At 44.1% G+C, this 17,156-nt stretch overlaps 1 protein-coding gene across 1 annotated transcript in view; it reads left to right on the top strand.

Annotated features, from left to right (window-relative positions):
• PDE4B (phosphodiesterase 4B) overlaps positions 1-17,156 on the top strand; it is a 469,036-nt gene that overhangs the window by 60,413 nt on the left and 391,467 nt on the right. The window contains exons 2-3 of the mRNA XM_077277476.1: positions 10,557-10,750; positions 13,264-13,496. Coding sequence (XP_077133591.1) covers positions 10,709-10,750; positions 13,264-13,496 — 275 coding nt within the window. The 5' untranslated portion in view covers positions 10,557-10,708. The remainder of the gene's footprint in view (positions 1-10,556; positions 10,751-13,263; positions 13,497-17,156) is intronic.

Genomic DNA, 17,156 nt, shown 5'->3' with positions numbered 1-17,156 from the left:
CCTATGTACAAGAATATAACTATTATAATACTGCCCCTATGTACAAGAATATAACTACTATAATACTGTCCCCTATGTACAAGAATATAACTACTATAATACTGCTCCTATGTACAAGAATATAATTACTATAATACTGCTCCTATGTACAAGAATATAACTGCTATAATACTGCTCCTATGTACAAGAATATAACTACTATAATACTGCCCCTATGTACAAGAATATAACTACTATAATACTGCTCCTATGTACAAGAATATAACTACTATAATACTGCTCCTTTGTTCAAGAATATAACTACTATAATACTGCCCCTATGTACAAGAGTATAACTACTATAATACTGCTCCTATGTACATGAATATAACTACTATAATACTGCTCTTATTATGAAATTAATGAAATATTATCATTAAATGTAATTATATACAGTATAATAGATAAGCTTTGCATGTGGCTAGTAGATATTAATGTGCATTTTAGGATATTTTTTCTGTTTTATACAACACATGCAAGTAAATGTATTTGAGCAATGATGCTATTTTAATATTAATATTCTAACTTATACATTTAGTTTGTGATTTTTGTTCCTCACTCCAATTACAGTGAAGGTGAGGGCTGCGTGTCCCCTGTCTTACAGGTCAATGGACAGGATGTGCGTTTTGATTGTGTGTACTGAATAGTATATTATAGACTCTACAAATGACCTTGTGCTGTCATTATAATAATCCCCTAAAGACTAATTGGTCTCGGCTCACTTCCAGAAAAGTACAATTCTTTCCATTAAATAGGTAACCTTCTCCCTAGAGACAACTGGTGGAAAATCTCTGCCAATTACTTGAGAAACCTGAAGACAGTCGGTCTCAATGGGTCTCACATGGGCAATAGAAGGTGGCGGCTCCACTTAGTACAGAAAAAGGCTTTTTGTATTGCAGATATCAAGCACAAATATCATTGTTCTATGATGACATTGACAGCAAAAAACAATTGGACGCTGGATGTACATTATTTGTCAGCTTTTTTTTGTATATTATGTTTAGCAAATGTTTTACCTTTTAACAACTGCTAAATTTCTAAGTTATATAATCAATCATACTTGCCACCTCTAAACCCTATTGATCCAACAAAAGTTGCTCTGCTGTTCGCTGCCAGAAGTAGAGATGAAGTCACGTTCTTTGGTAAACTGACAGCTGAGGCCTTTGATTGGATCATGATGTCATCCAAGGCAGTTCCAATGACACCTCATTGAAGTCACTAGCGCTGGATTCACAGCCACACTGCTCAGTAATGTTGTATAGTATCTTTCATGCTGCTGCATCTGCTTTTGAACATGTGCTACATAGAGACAGAACAGCGGGAATCTCTTATGTTTGTGTGTGCAGTGTAGCAGCTAGTTTTCCCCACACCCAGTGGTTCATGGGCAACTGAAAATTAGAGATGGAGCCTGCAGAGAAGAAAACTTGTGGAAAAATTAAAGATACAAGTCATTTAATAGTTGTTATTCTTCATGTATACACACAGGACAGCTTATCCTGAAAAGTCACCTGAAATGACAGGTGTTTTAATAATGAAACGGGAAACAGTAAGCTCCCCCTAATTGTGTCTGCAGGCAGGCACATAGAATATTTCATGTAACTCTGTCTGTGCAGGGGATATAGCATGGTGGAGCATAGTTACTATTGTAGTTGTACCACATCCGATACATTTGATACATTGTCTGACTGCTTGTCTGCATTAGTAAATCTGCCCTACTGTGTCAGAAAAAATTGTGTTTCCTATAAAGATATTATGAAATGAAGCACGTCAGCAAAATGTACTGCAGATATAATGGTAACGCAAATGCAATATTCCAGGAGTGTATTTTTTCATCCCCCCCCCCTTATTAACCCTTTCACACTGTGGCCAATTTCCGTTTTTGCATTTCCGTTATTTCCTCCCCTTCTTCCCAGAGCCATAACTCTTTTATTTTTCTGTCCACATTGACATGAGGGCTTGATTTTGGTGGGATGAATTGTATTTTTTAGTGACACCAATCATTTTACCACCACATACTGGAATACTGGAAAAAAATCCAAGTGCAGTTAAATTGTGAATAAACGCAATTCTGACATTTGTTTTTTTGGGGGAATTTATTTTTATAGTGTGAGGGGGGGGGGGGAAATGAGAGAAGTCAGGAGCTGCTGCAGTACGAGGCTATGTATAGAGAAGAGTGAGGCGCTGCAGATGGAGGCTGTGTATAAGGCCACATTCACACGTTCAGTATTTTACTTCGGTACTTATAAGCCAAAACCACGAAACCACGAGTGGGAGAAAAATACAGAAGTGGTGATGTGTTTCTAATAAACTTTCCCTCAGATTGTTTTACTCCAAGTTTTAGCTTACAAATACTGACGCAATAACGTGTGAACGAGGTCTAAAGGAGAAAAGTGTGGTGGTGCAGAAGAAGTAGGCTGTGTATATGATACGCTTTATGGCAGCTTCTCTCAGGATCTAGTGTTTCCAATTTTATATGGAAGAGGAATGTGAGGTGCTGCCGGAGGAGCCGACTATATGTAATAATTATAGGGGATAACTCAGGAGACTCTTTGCGTGGAACAAGACAACTACAGGACACAGTTTTATAAGTTGTAAAGTCTATATTATCACATGGTGATTCAAACAGGTGCAGAGAGAAACTCAAGTCCACAACACTTGGTGCAAATATCAAATGCAGCTCAGCAGTCTATAGGAAACTTCAGAGGAAAATACAATCACGCAGAAAGTCTATGAAGCACAATTATTCTTGAGGATACTCGACACGAATAAGTCCTTGCTTAGTCCACAACACAGATAGATATGCTTATAAGGCAGTTAGATCTTAGCTCAACCAGGGAGGTCTGGGTAATAGTCTCAGGTTCTTGCAGAGCAGAAACAGCTTACATGTCCAGCAAATGCAGATGGAAGCAAACACGAGCAGCAGATGAAGGAGGATTACTGGAACTGGTGTATGCAGCAGGAACTCAGAGCAGAGTAGCAGGATCACCACACAGGTTTACAGGAGCAGGTGTATAGCCAGGGAGTCACCAGAGGTCAGGAGCTGGATGTGTAGCGCCCCCACTGCCGCAGGGCCGAGGGGTACCCGGTACCGGGCCTCTGAGTCTCTGCTCTGGGGTTGTCACGGTGGCTTGGCCCAGTCCGTGACCCTGCCGAGGGGCGTACAGTGATAGATATGATGGATGATGGTGGTGGTGAGGCTGTGGTGCGATGCAGTAAATAACGAGGACACCAGGTTGCAGTCTCTTTACCTCTTTACTGAAGATCTCTGGGTCCTCAGTCCGGAATCCGGATAACCAGGCTACGCAAGTCCGGCCGGTCCAATGGCACCTCCAGAGTTCTCTTAGCAGGTGGAAATCTGTGCCTTCCTTCTAGCGCTAAGTGTTGCGGTCCTTCCCTGCTGTGCTTACAGAAAGTCCCCACAACTGTTGTGTCTGTTTCTTAAGTTCCCTCACAACTCGATTAGATGATGTTCTGCTAATCCTCCGTCCCTCCCTGGTGTTCTGGTTGGGACGGCACCCGTTTGACGGGTAGGCTCGGAGCTCTGCCGGGACCCTAGAGTCGCCCCTCTCCACAAGTTGCCCCCCAAGACTGCATAGGTGATTTAAGTTAGACAGCCCGCCTTAGACTGACTGCCCTGCCGCTGTTTAGAGTATTGCTTGAAGCTGGATGTTGAAATACCCTCTCGGCGTTCCGGCCACCGGTAGTGCGCCTCAGTAGGGTGTTGCTTCGGTCTTACAGCACGACCCCTACTGGTATTCTCCTATTGCTTGATCTCGTTTCTCACTCAGCACAATCTATCTCGCTTCTGGTCCTTCCTTGGGCACCGCCGCTATCCTGAGCAGGCACGGTCCCGTTACGTTCGTTCAAGTTGCCAAGCCTCTGTCAGGATCCCACCCCTGACAGAGACCCTACTGTATCTTCCCCCACAACACCCTCTGCCACAAGGTGTTGCCTGGTTCCAACCCAGTCAGCTTTCTGATCTAACTTCCTGCCTGACCCCCAGTTTACCCACTATGGTGGGGAGTGGCCTAGTGAATAGAACCCTTAGCTCCCCCCGGAGGCCCGACTGTGAAATGTATTGGTGTCTGTGATACCTGATCAGATGAACTCCTTCAGTGCCATCAGACGCACCATAGCTCCCCTTAGTGGCGGAGCCACAGTACTGCAACGACCAGGACTCTGGGGCGCTGCACTCCCCCCTGGTTAAACACAGTACTCCGGGACTGAGAAGAAAACAACAATACAAGTTAGCAAAAAGACATACAGTTTTGTTGAGTGCAATAACAATAAGTATACTTAAACAGAGCTTCCCTTTATGGGAGGTGAGGACACTTGAACGTTACAAACATAGTTAAATGTCATAGCAACATGCTATAAATAACTTGCTTTTACCCAACCGGGTATTCTACTAAGTGCAAAATTGTTGAACAATAATTTAACATTGCCTTTAAGGACATACACTCTGAATCCACTAAAGACCTTCTTATAATCACATTATAAGGCAATTTAACTTTTTCATTCTCCTTCTTTAAATCTGCAGGACCGCCTGTCCTAACGGCACCAGACCTTCTGCCTCTCCTTTCTGTTACAGGACTGCCCCGTTCAGCCCGGGCCTACTGCCTTTACAACTACTATACACAGTATAGAGCATAACGTTACTTTCAGTTTAAGAGTACTGAGCCATTTCTATATGGCTCCTAGGAGGACTCAGGGTTCACCTTCTATCCTCATTGTCTATCAACATTATCAGCATTTCTTTACAATTAACTAGTTGGATACATTTAACTTTCTCATATAAACATTATCATCACTTTCTTTCATCAAACATTATTGCCACCTGTCTTAAAGCAATATCACCATTTAAGTGCAACAAATGAACATCCCCTTTAAGAGGGGACCAAGTCTCTATGAGGTAGCATATCTTCTCAAGCTACCAGTCCATACTCGGCAAAGGTTCCAGTGTGGTATCTTCACAAAGAGTCCTTTTTGAAGTAAAACCAGTAGGGAGCACCTTTAATAAGGTGCAAACTATTTACAAAAAGTTTGTATCATGCACTGTTCATGATTGCGGCAGTTCTGGAAACTTGTGCAAAACTTAGAAAAACAAACAAAACAATAGGGATCCTGGGTCAACAAAGGGATCCCTTTAAGAGTTAACCCTGGACGGGTCTAGCAGCAAAACAGGAAACGAACAAACAGTTAAAGAACTATTTACATATTCAGAATACGGAGACATTTACTCAAACCACCCAGGAGGCAGCACCGGCGGAGGTAACCCCTTTGGGTATTGCGAGCCGCCTGGTACTGCATAAGGGGGTCTGTCGTCCCATCTGGGGGTCTGTGTACCCACAGTCTTCAGCTCCGCAGCAGCACGGGCACCACCCTCCGAGAGAGGTGCCTCCTTGGCCACGAGGGTGGTGGAGGTGACAATGCTGCATGTCGTGGTCTTGACCATAGTGCACGTGGGGGTGTCTTCGGTGGTCCTGGCCACGACCACGGGCTGACCGCAGGGGGACACCTTTGCTACAGGGGTCAGCTTTACTGGCACCCTAATCGGAGGCATCGCAGGGGTTGGCTCCTTGTGGACATTCAGGGCAAACCACCCTTTTTCCCCAAAGTGCCTGGTGTATGAGACTTCCTCCCCCGGATAGAGATCCCGGCCTGGGTGGCCCTCCCTGAGGTGCGACTCAACATCCCTCCGGTTCACAAACACCTCCGCATACAGACCCAGTTCTTTGATAAAGCCCCAGCCCCCACGGAGCTTGAAGGTGGTGATGATGCCCTGCCTGCGCAGGGCCTGGTGAGCAGTGGGGTCCTTGCGGGCCCGGTCCTTGACCGCCAAGTCTTTCCGATGGTAGGCCTCCAGCCCGGCCTGGTATTTTTTTTCTTTTTCCTTCCACTGCTGCTCTAGCTGGACCTGATATTCTCCCCAGCTTAGGGCCTGCACCATCTCTCCCTCCTGGGTCTCCACCCCGGGGAACCCCATAAGATTGGATCCGGGGTTCACCCAGCGGCACACTGTGCGCTCCGCGTGGACCTCACACAGCAGGGGAGTGGGGGCGATTGGGGCTCGCATACGGTGTTCCATGCCCGTGGCTTCCTCCCATGGTAGCAGGCGTTGGAGTCTATGGGTTCCCGGGAGAGGTGGTGCTGCTACAGGACCCACCAGCAAACCCTCGGCCAGCGGGACGGGGTCGGCGGACTCACCAGCCGATGCAGGTTCCTCCTCCGCGGCGGGTTCCTCCGGCGATGTCAGCGAGGATCTCAGCGGCTGCTCCAGTAACTGTGCAGGACCCGGCGCCTGAGGACCTTCTTCCGGCGCTGCCTGGTGCGGAGCCTGGGCCTTCATGTTCAGCTGAAGGAGCTGGTCGAGCAAGCTCTCCATCTCGACTCGCAGGAGTTCGGTGCTGTCCACGGAGAACGGGCTGCTGTGCTCATCCGGGTAGTCGGGGGAAACTTCCACTTCAACCCCACTGTCGGGTTCAGAGCTGCTGGCCATGGCGTCCTCCACGTGGGTCACTTCCTGGTCTTTTTCCCGCTCTCTCCTTCGTGGGCGGTGTCGTTTTCTCGATCTCCGCCCCCCATTGAGGATCAGGAGGCGGATCTCCGCTGCTGACGGACACGTCCTCACAGTGCAGAAATATTTAGACTGGGCGGCCATTGTTGTTCGCGCTCTCCAGCTTGCCTACGCCCACTCCACGCCCCTCTTCTTCTCCTGCGCTCTTCTCAGCGCTATAATGGCGGCGGATTTTGGTGGTAAATGGCGCAGCACAGTCTTTGCAATAAAGTACAGTCCAAGCACAACAAATCCCAGTTCCAAGGCACACATGACCTGATTCTTCAGGCTTAAGTAGATCCTGTTTGTGACGCCAAGTTGTAGCGCCCCCACTGCCGCAGGGCCGAGGGGTACCCGGTACCGGGCCTCTGAGTCTCTGCTCTGGGGTTGTCACGGTGGCTAGGCCCAGTCCGTGACCCTGCCGAGGGGCGTACAGTGATAGATATGATGGATGATGGTGGTGGTGAGGCTGTGGTGCGATGCAGTAAATAACGAGGACACCAGGTTGCAGTCTCTTTACCTCTTTACTGAAGATCTCTGGGTCCTCAGTCCGGAATCCGGATAACCAGGCTACGCAAGTCCGGCCGGTCCAATGGCACCTCCAGAGTTCTCTTAGCAGGTGGAAATCTGTGCCTTCCTTCTAGCGCTAAGTGTTGCGGTCCTTCCCTGCTGTGCTTACAGAAAGTCCCCACAACTGTTGTGTCTGTTTCTTAAGTTCCCTCACAACTCGATTAGATGATGTTCTGCTAATCCTCCGTCCCTCCCTGGTGTTCTGGTTGGGACGGCACCCGTTTGACGGGTAGGCTCGGAGCTCTTCCGGGACCCTAGAGTCGCCCCTCTCCACAAGTTGCCCCCCAAGACTGCATAGGTGATTTAAGTTAGACAGCCCGCCTTAGACTGACTGCCCTGCCGCTGTTTAGAGTATTGCTTGAAGCTGGATGTTGAAATACCCTCTCGGCGTTCCGGCCACCGGTAGTGCGCCTCAGTAGGGTGTTGCTTCGGTCTTACAGCACGACCCCTACTGGTATTCTCCTATTGCTTGATCTCGTTTCTCACTCAGCACAATCTATCTCACTTCTGGTCCTTCCTTGGGCACCGCCGCTATCCTGAGCAGGCACGGTCCCGTTACGTTCGTTCAAGTTGCCAAGCCTCTGTCAGGATCCCACCCCTGACAGAGACCCTACTGTATCTTCCCCCACAACACCCTCTGCCACAAGGTGTTGCCTGGTTCCAACCCAGTCAGCTTTCTGATCTAACTTCCTGCCTGACCGCCAGTTTACCCACTATGGTGGGGAGTGGCCTAGTGAATAGAACCCTTAGCTCCCCCCGGAAATGTGAAATGTATTGGTGTCTGTGATACCTGATCAGATGAACTCCTTCAGTGCCATCAGACGCACCATAGCTCCCCTTAGTGGCGGAGCCACAGTACTGCAACGACCAGGACTCTGGGGCGCTGCACTTGCAAGGCAGAATACTCTAGCACAGACTGAAGGCTGGGGTGGAGTTTTATAGCAGGTAGACACAGTGCACATGAGACCAAAGACGCCATCTTGGAAAAGGGCAGTAATGCACAAAAAGGTAATAAAAAATGTTCAGAGTCCTGACACTATAAAGGAGAAAAACTGTGCTGCAGAAAGATGCTGTGTATAAAGGAGGAGTGTGAGGTGCAGGAGGAATAAGGCCCCTTAACTGTTAAGTCGTATCAGCAGTCGTTAAGGAGTTAATATTGTGCAAAAAAAAAAAAAAACAACTTGTGCTTCAACAAAGTCAACGAAGCCAACACGAAACGCGCATTGGGGCTGCACGGCGGGGAGCCAGAGGACCCCATTTCATGGGTAAGATTTCTAGGACATTAAGGGCCATGTTATGGTCAGGGCACTGTTCCCTATGCTAATGAGCATGTTTGTTCAAGTTACACCTATTATCCCTCTTGCCTGGTTATCTTTTCCTCTTGTATAACAAAGCACTTTACCTTATGATATATATGGTGATATCTGGTATACCCACCGACTTCTCCACCTGTTTCTCTTGCTAAAATTCTAATGGTTATCAATACCTTTATTGTAGTACTATTTACTTTGTGTGTACAAAACTTGTATTGTTGTAATAAATTTATACTCCATTTAAAATTTCTGGACTTGAGCTCCATTCTCTTTCTTGGGTTATTCAACAAAATGGGCCTATTGTGTTATGTGTACCAGTGCGGGAGCATTGCTATATTCAACAGCGACAATTTCTTTTTTCTACATTATAATTTGCTATAACTAACCACAGTTAGTTACTATGCCTGGGCAACACTGGGCTCTTCAGCTAGAAGTATATAAAGGACATTTCATGTACTGATGGTGGATCTCGTGATGTACTGGCAGTGGTTCTGGTGATGTATTCATGTGCTGATGGTGGATTTGGTAATGTACGCATGTACTGACCGTTGGTTCTGGTGATGTATATATGTGCTGATAATGGTTCTGGTAATGTAGTTGCGTACTGATGGTAGTTCTGGTGAATTATCAATGTAGATGTTGTAATCTTTAACTTATTAGACATGATACACTGCAGCGCATATATACAGTCTTTTTTAGAGTTTATTTAGCGCTTTTTCAGGTGGGTAACCGAGCAGATCCACCTGAAAAAAATGTCATGTACACATACCTGTAGTCTGACTTACCAGTAGGGGGCGTGAAACTTAAAGTACTTAGGGCAGCATGTACACCAAATCCTGCCCTGACTACAGACCACATCAAAGTGGAATGTGCAGCAAAACAGACAGACAGACAGAAAAAGCCGAACAGTACATTTTTTTTTTTTTTTATGAAACCAAATTACAAAAATCATTTTTAGACCCAAATATATGGCCCCAATGTTTAACACTTTTTTTATTCAAAAAATAAATGCTGCAATGTGATTGGGTGCTTTGATAAACAACATTTTTTCTTCTAGATACTTTAAAACATCTGTCATTAGATAGGAGCCAGAGCAACTTGTTGAGACTTTGCCTCTTTAAAATAATTGGCATTATGAGAAATATACAGTAGTCTACTTTAGGGGAAATAATGAACGTAGCTAAGGAGAACTGCTCTGAAAATTGCTACAAAGTAGACCTAACTGCTAACTATTATAGTGCATGAGAGTCCTATTCTAAAGTTCTCTGTAATATGTGTGACCCTGAAATGCTTACAAGAAATTTTCCCACGGATGTAAAGCTGTATATTTAATCCTCAGCTCTGTGGACTGCGGAAGAAGACTAAGCCTGAGCTTCAGTGAGTTTACGGTTTGAAAGCATAAATTATGAGATGTGATTACTTGTTCAGAGAAGGATAGTTCACCAGTGTAGAAAAAAACCTCTAAATATTATGTTATAAAAATGCTGTACCCCCTTCTATGGTATGTAATGACTAAAAGACTATTCTTATTTGATGTCACCTGTCAATGCTGACATTTTAATATTATCCCGTATGGACAGTTGATCAATAGTAGCATCATTTTGAAATGATTAATTGCTTACGTCTATATATTCCAATGTCCTTTTATAGAGCTCCTGCATAATAAAAATATTCTGACAGTCTCCACTAGAGGGAGCTATCTACTTTATTATTAAATGTATGTGGTAATTTTCAAAGCTCCCTCTAGTGGTTACTCCAGGTAGAAGCAATAGATCTATACAAGACCGGATGCATCTGCCCTACTAAGGTGGTAGTGACTCCCCTTATACATTGCAGACTCAATTGAATCCAACCTTTTGTGTAAACAAAATATTTTGAGGTCTCAAACAAGAACCAAGATGTAACAAACTCTCATTTTACTGCATGCTGTAGTGACAAAGTTGGGGGATGGGGGCAGGGATTAATGATCTGACTGGTGCCATGGTAAGGGGTGCAGGGCCTTAGATCCACATATTGTACCTGATTACCAAATACAGTGAACTTTAAATTAACATAGTCCTTTGTCTTCTGTGGTCTAGGAGCACAACTTGGCCACAGACTTGCTGTTGATCATGAGCCACAGAGGTCCCTTTCCAAGCTTCATTGACTGAATATCCGGGATTTATTTTGTTCGGCTTACCACATCTACTGGCAATTTTTCTGACTGTTGAAACGTTACCTGGACATTAAAATGAAGAAAAGTAGGAGTGTAATGACGGTCACAGCGGAGGAGGTAAGTACTTACCTAATCATAGAATCATGATCTTTTATCATGTGTGATTAAAAGCTATGGACACCTTGATACATAAAAATACATATTTTTAAATGTTAGTGGTCACATGTATTTAATAAAATTGCACAAAAATTCAATCTGCAATCTTCAATCTTCTTTCCTTCATTCATTTTCAGACACCCTGATATGCATTGCAGGAGTGTCTCTCCCTGTAAGATAGGCAGGATGCGAGCTCTGAGTGTTTCTGCTAGTATTATAGGATGATGTGAGCTTTATTTGTCCCTGTGACTAATGTAGGTTGGATGTGAGGTCTGTTTGTCTCTCCCAGTAATATAGGCTGAATGAGAGCTGTGTGTCCCTCTCAGTAATGTAAACTGGATGTGAGGTCTGTTTGTCTTGTCTGTCTCTCCTGGTAATATAGGATGGGTGTGAATTCTGTTTCTTTCACTTTAATATAAGATACAAGTAGATGTGAGCTCAGTGTGTCTCTCTGTAATATTAGATGTGAGCTCAGTGTGTCTCCCTCAGTAATATTAGATGTGAGCTCAGTGTGTCTCTCTCTGTAAATATTAAATGTGAGCTCGGTGTGTCTCTCTCAGTAATATTAAATGTGAGCTCAGTGTCTCTCTCTCTGTAATATTAAATGTGAGGTCTGTGTGTCTCTTCCAGTAATATAGGCTGGATGTGAGGTCTGTGTGCCTCTCCCAGTAATATAGGCTGGATGTGAGCTCTGTGTGTCTCTCCCAGTAATATAGGCTGGATGTGAGGTCTGTGTGTCTCTCCCAGTAATATAGGCTGGATGTGAGGTCTGTGTGTCTCTCCCAGTAATATAGGCTGGATGTGAGGTCTGTGTGTCTCTCCCAGTAATATAGGCTGGATGTGAGATCTGTGTCTCTCCCAGTAATATAGACTGGATGTGAGGTCTGTGTGTCTCTCCCAGTAATATAGACTGGATGTGAGGTCTGTGTGTCTCTCCCAGTAATATAGGCTGGATGTGAGGTCTGTGTGTCTCTCCCAGTAATATAGGCTGGATGTGAGGTCTGTGTGTCTCTCCCAGTAATATAGGCTGGATGTGAGATCTGTGTCTCTCCCAGTAATATAGACTGGATGTGAGGTCTGTGTGTCTCTCCCAGTAATATAGACTGGATGAGAGGTCTGTGTGTCTCTCCCAGTAATATAGGCTGGATGTGAGCTCTGTTTGTCTCTCCCAGTAATATAGGCTGGATGTGAGCTCTGTGTGTCTTTCTCTGTAATATAAGATAGATGTGAGTGCTGTGTGTCTCTCTCAGTAATATAGGCTGGATGTGAGCTTTCTGTATATCCAAGATACTAATGTCTTCACTTGCTTTCATGTATAAGCACAGCTCCGAAGCTGCTTTTATTTCCTTTTCATGTGCTTTCCTCCTTACATTCAGTCAGATCTCTCTTCTCTCCATAAAACTGTAAGGCTATGTGCACACGTTCAGGATTTGTAGCGTTTGTTTAGTGTTTTTTCGGCCGTTTTCTGCAAAAAAACGCTTATATAAGCATTCCATCATTTTTAATGCATTCTGCATTTTTTGTGCACATGCTGCGTCTTTTTCCCATGGCGAAATCACATTCCGGAAAAAACGCAGCATGTTCATTCTTTGTACAGAATCGCGGGGATTCCGCTCACATAGGAATTAATTGATCCACTTACTTCCCGCATGGGGCTATGCCCACCATGCGGGAAGTAAGCAGATCATGTGCGGTTGGTACCCAGGGTGGAGAAGAGGAGACTCTCCTCCAGGCCCTGGTAACCATACACCCGTAAAAAAAAAAAAAAGAATTAAAATAAAAAATTGTGATATTCTCAACTTCCGGTGGCCCCCGCAGCCTTCCCACTCCTCGCGATGCTCCCGTTCCCAGTAATGCCTTGCGACAATGACCTGTCATCTGGGGTCATTGCCGCGAGGCATTACTGGGAACGGGAGCTGCCGGGAGCATCGCAAGGAGCGGGAAGGCTGCGGGGGCCTTCGGAAGGTGAGAATATCATGATTTTTATTTTTTTTTATTATTTTTAACATTATATCTTTTTACTATTGATACTGCAGCTTACAAAAAATAAACCATAATAAAAAAACTAAAATAATGCAAAAAATCTAGCAAAAAGTCGTCAGGAAGTTTTCAGCAATTTGCTGTTGACAGATTTGTCACTGATGTTGTTGTTATTTTATTTATATTTTGAGTTGTTTCGCTTTCTTCTGTCAGGTCAAGTTTACAGCAGATACCACTCTACAATGCCAGATTCATTGTACGATTGATGCAAATGGTGGGCAATGGACACCATGATGTCTGTTATGTTCTATTTTAGTGTCAATTATTTTGGCAAGAAAACATAGCGCTGCATACAGTGTTGTACCATACAGTTGTTCATGTAAAACTCTAAACATTCTTTTCTTTTCAACATTTCTTTTCTTGTCTTTATCTTAGGGTTATATTATTTGAAATAGATTTCTGTATTAATATATATATATTTTTTTTTTATACAGAACGCAAAGGATTTATCAGATTGTTACCTGAGCAAATCTTACAGCTCCTATGGTTATAATATTGGAATAGACTTATGGAGAGGAAAACGGTTCTGCTCTGGGACACTGCAATTACCCCCTCTGCACCAGAGGCAGGTCCGGAGGGCAAAGACACCAGATTACATCCACAGGCCCACCACCTTACCCCTTTTTCCACTACCAAGAATCGCTGTAACGCCAGTGGAGATTGACAGGTAAATAAAATACCATTCTCTAAATAGCAGAATTATCACCGCAGATTTTTCAACAATGCATCCTGCATCACCATCACCCCAGATATGTTTACACTGATCTGTCTGCCACTTTTAAAATGATAAAATAGTGCCGACCTGCAGTCACCAGTAGAGGGCGCTCATTGAATACATTTATTATAACGTTCCATGTATAAATAGTATGCAGTAAACTCATATGCTCCTCCTAGTGGTGACTGCAGGCAATGAAAATTTCAGTCACGTTTGTACATCAAATTTGTAACATTGACCAAAGTGTTAATATTTTATTGCCTTTTGTGTCTTATAATCTGAGTTCTATAGTGTTTGTATGAGTAAAGAAATAGAAAGCAGATCGGATAGATCTCCCTGTACAATTGTATCAACACGTTCTGCACTTCTATTTTTATTGAAATATGTTTAATGTTTGGCACTCGAGTGTGAACGGGCGGTAAACAGATGGCAGAACGTCTGTTTGATATTTTCGAGGACAAGATAAATGTACGCAGTGCAGATGAGGAACGAAAACAAGTAAATTGCATTTATAGAATTTCTTATTTAATTTTGTGCTTTTTATCATTAGCTTCACTCTTATTTCCCATCATATAACTAAACAGGAGTGTAAAAGTTTTGTTACCATCATTGTGCATAGAGTTTATATTCGCCACATCTCGAACACCAAAATCTCTAGATGCCAAGAAACGCAGCTCTGATCGCTTGCTGTGTTTTCTTATTGTACCAGTTAATTAAGAGGGTTGTCACACTGGCATCTATTCATTGCACAGATCAAAAAATAACAATACTTGCCATTTACATGCATTAAAATATGAACCAGTGGAGAATAATATTTACTTGCACAGTATGGCGCCACCTGGTGTGTAGAGCATACAGCAATGTGAAGATCCACCTGCTAAACCGAATGCTGCTGGACACACATGCTCAGTCATTCTCCCCATAGTCTTTGCATAGTGATCCTCTGCTCAAGCAGGACGAAAGCTATTTCCACTGGCTGCTCTGCATTATCAGGAGAAGAAGAGATCCTGTGCAGTACAGCTCTTTTCACTGCTCTACACTGCATAATAGAAATATTATATAATTATTTGCATGTTACCGTAACTTACTGGGGACTAGACTTACAGCTGCCAGAAGGGGAAGTAGACCAATTAATCGGATTACTAAGGACTATGTTTATAGCTTTAATGGGGAAAGGAGAATAATGTGAAACTTTACTCTGAATTTTATTTATAACTGCAAGAGGGGAAATACAAATGAGCAAGAAATTTCTTATTCACTATAGTCACAGCTGTCAGAGGGGAAAGGAAACTGACTGATGATAATGCACAGAAGAGTAAAAGACATTTAGAGCCCGATTCCTCATTTGTAGTTTTTTTTGTTTTAAAGACATCTTACTTTTTTGTCTTGTGCTATTTTTTGCCCATTTTAGCTCCAAATTCTCCAAAAATGGCGCATGTGGGTTCATGAATTTTTTGCAAAATCAAAAATTATCTTTATTTTTGTCTTTTACCTTTTTGTTAATTTTTACAGCAAAAAACTGCATCTTCCATTAAAATCTTGCATTCATCAATAATAACTGCAGAAAAATTTCTGCTGTAAAAAAATACTCTGAGGGTATGTGCTGAGTATCTGGAACTGGCAACACTTTGGACGCAGCACATGGTTGCTGCATCCAAAGCGCTGCCATCTATTGAACACAGATGAATCTGCATGTATTCACTGAACCGTGCGGATTCACGGCATCCAATACATTGTACCGGTGAAATGTCTCTTGCGGAGACTCATTTTTCCGCAAGAGAAATTGACATGCTGCGTTCTGGAGAGGCGCTCCGCATGTCCATCTCTGCGGGTGAGCCGCGAGCGTCTGTGGACGCACAGTGGGCATGGGATTTCTTGAAAGCCCATCCACCATGCTGTAACAGCTTGACGCTGCAGTTGGAGGCTGCACAAGTATACAGTATCCAACCCGCAGCGTTTACTGATCGTGTGAACATACCCTAAGGAGCAGGACTAGAGTACATTTGTGCAAACATTTAGAGATTTATTTATTTTTATTTTTTTTAAAGGGAATCGTGCATAATTTGCAAACTTTTTCATTGCAAAAACCACAAACAAGCAAGTGTAAAACAGACTTTAAAATATGCGCAACTTTAAAAAAGGATTTGGCTCAAAACAAAAAAAGCTTTACACCCGTAAAACTAGACAAAAATAGGAATAAATGCTATAATAAATTATCCCCTTAGGGTGTGTGTCCACGTTCAGGAAACGCTGAGTTTTTGACACAGCGTTGAGCAGCATGCATAAAAAACGCAGCGTCCAGATGTTACAGCATAGTGGAGGGGATTTCATGAAATCCTGTCTCCACTATGCAGTAAAAGACGCATGCGGCACACCCGAGAAAACTCACATGCGGCGCGTCTTTTAAGAACGCAGCATGTCGTTACATTGCAGAAAAAACGTAAGGACAGCGCAGGTGACCTGCCAGTGACCTCAGGTGCAGATTTGGTCAGGATTTTACCTGCATAAAATCCTGACCAAATCCTGAAGCAATCCTGAATGTGGACACATACCCTTATGGTATGTCTCCACGTTCAGGATGGCCGGCGGTATCGCCGCAGCGGCGAAGCCGCTCGGCGTTAAGCCCCGCCCCCTTTCTGGGACGCGATCATGCCGGATGTGTTAACTCTTCACATCCGGGATGATCGCTCTGTCCCATAGGGCCCTGTGATATGCCTTGCGGGGACGCTGCGTCCCCGCAAGGTGTACGGACATGCTGCGATCTGAAAAGACGCGCAGCATGTCCGGAGTCGCAGGGCCGCCGCGTGCGGGTTTCCACGCATAGTGGAGACGGGATTTCATAAAATCCCCTCCACTATGCTGGAACATCTGGACGCTGCTTGTTTGACGCAGCAGCTCTGCGCAGCGTCAAACAAGCAGCGTTTCCTGACCGTGGAAACATACCCTTAGGGTATGTGTCCACGTTCAGGATTGCATCAGGATTTGGTCAGGATTTTTCATCAGTATTTGTAAGCCAAAACCAGGAGTGGGTGATAAATACAGAAGTGGTGACATGTTTCTATTATACTTTTCCTCTAATTGTTCCAGTCCTGGTTTTGGCTTACAAATACTGATGAAAAATCCTGACCAAATCCTGATGCAATCCTGAACGTGGACACATACCCTAAGGGTATGTTTCCACGTTCAGGAAACGCTGCGTTTTTGATGCTGTGTTTTTCCGCAGCGTCAAAAACGCAGCGTCCAGATGTTACAGCATAGTGAAGGGGATTTCATGAAATCCCGACTCCACTATGCGTTAAAAAACGCATGCGTTTTTGCCGCGAAAACGCATGCGCGGTGCGTTTTTTCAAAACGCAGCATGTTGCTACAATGAGCAAAACACGCAGGCACACCGAAGGTGACCTGCCAGTGACCTCAGGTGCAGTTTTGGTCAGGATTTTACCTGCATAAAATCCTGACCAAAGCCTGAAGCAAACCTGAACGTGGACACATACCCTAAGGGTATGTGTCCACGTTCAGGATTGCATCAGGATTTGGTCAGGATTTTTCATCAGTATTTGTAAGCCAAAACCAGGAGTGGGTGATAAATACAGAAGTGGTGCCATGTTTCTA

The sequence above is a fragment of the Ranitomeya variabilis genome, chromosome 8 (assembly GCF_051348905.1).
Source record: "Ranitomeya variabilis isolate aRanVar5 chromosome 8, aRanVar5.hap1, whole genome shotgun sequence".
NCBI lineage: Eukaryota > Metazoa > Chordata > Amphibia > Anura > Dendrobatidae > Ranitomeya > Ranitomeya variabilis.
Note: the sequence above shows the minus strand (reverse complement) of the source record. Positions and strands in the feature narration are given on the sequence as shown.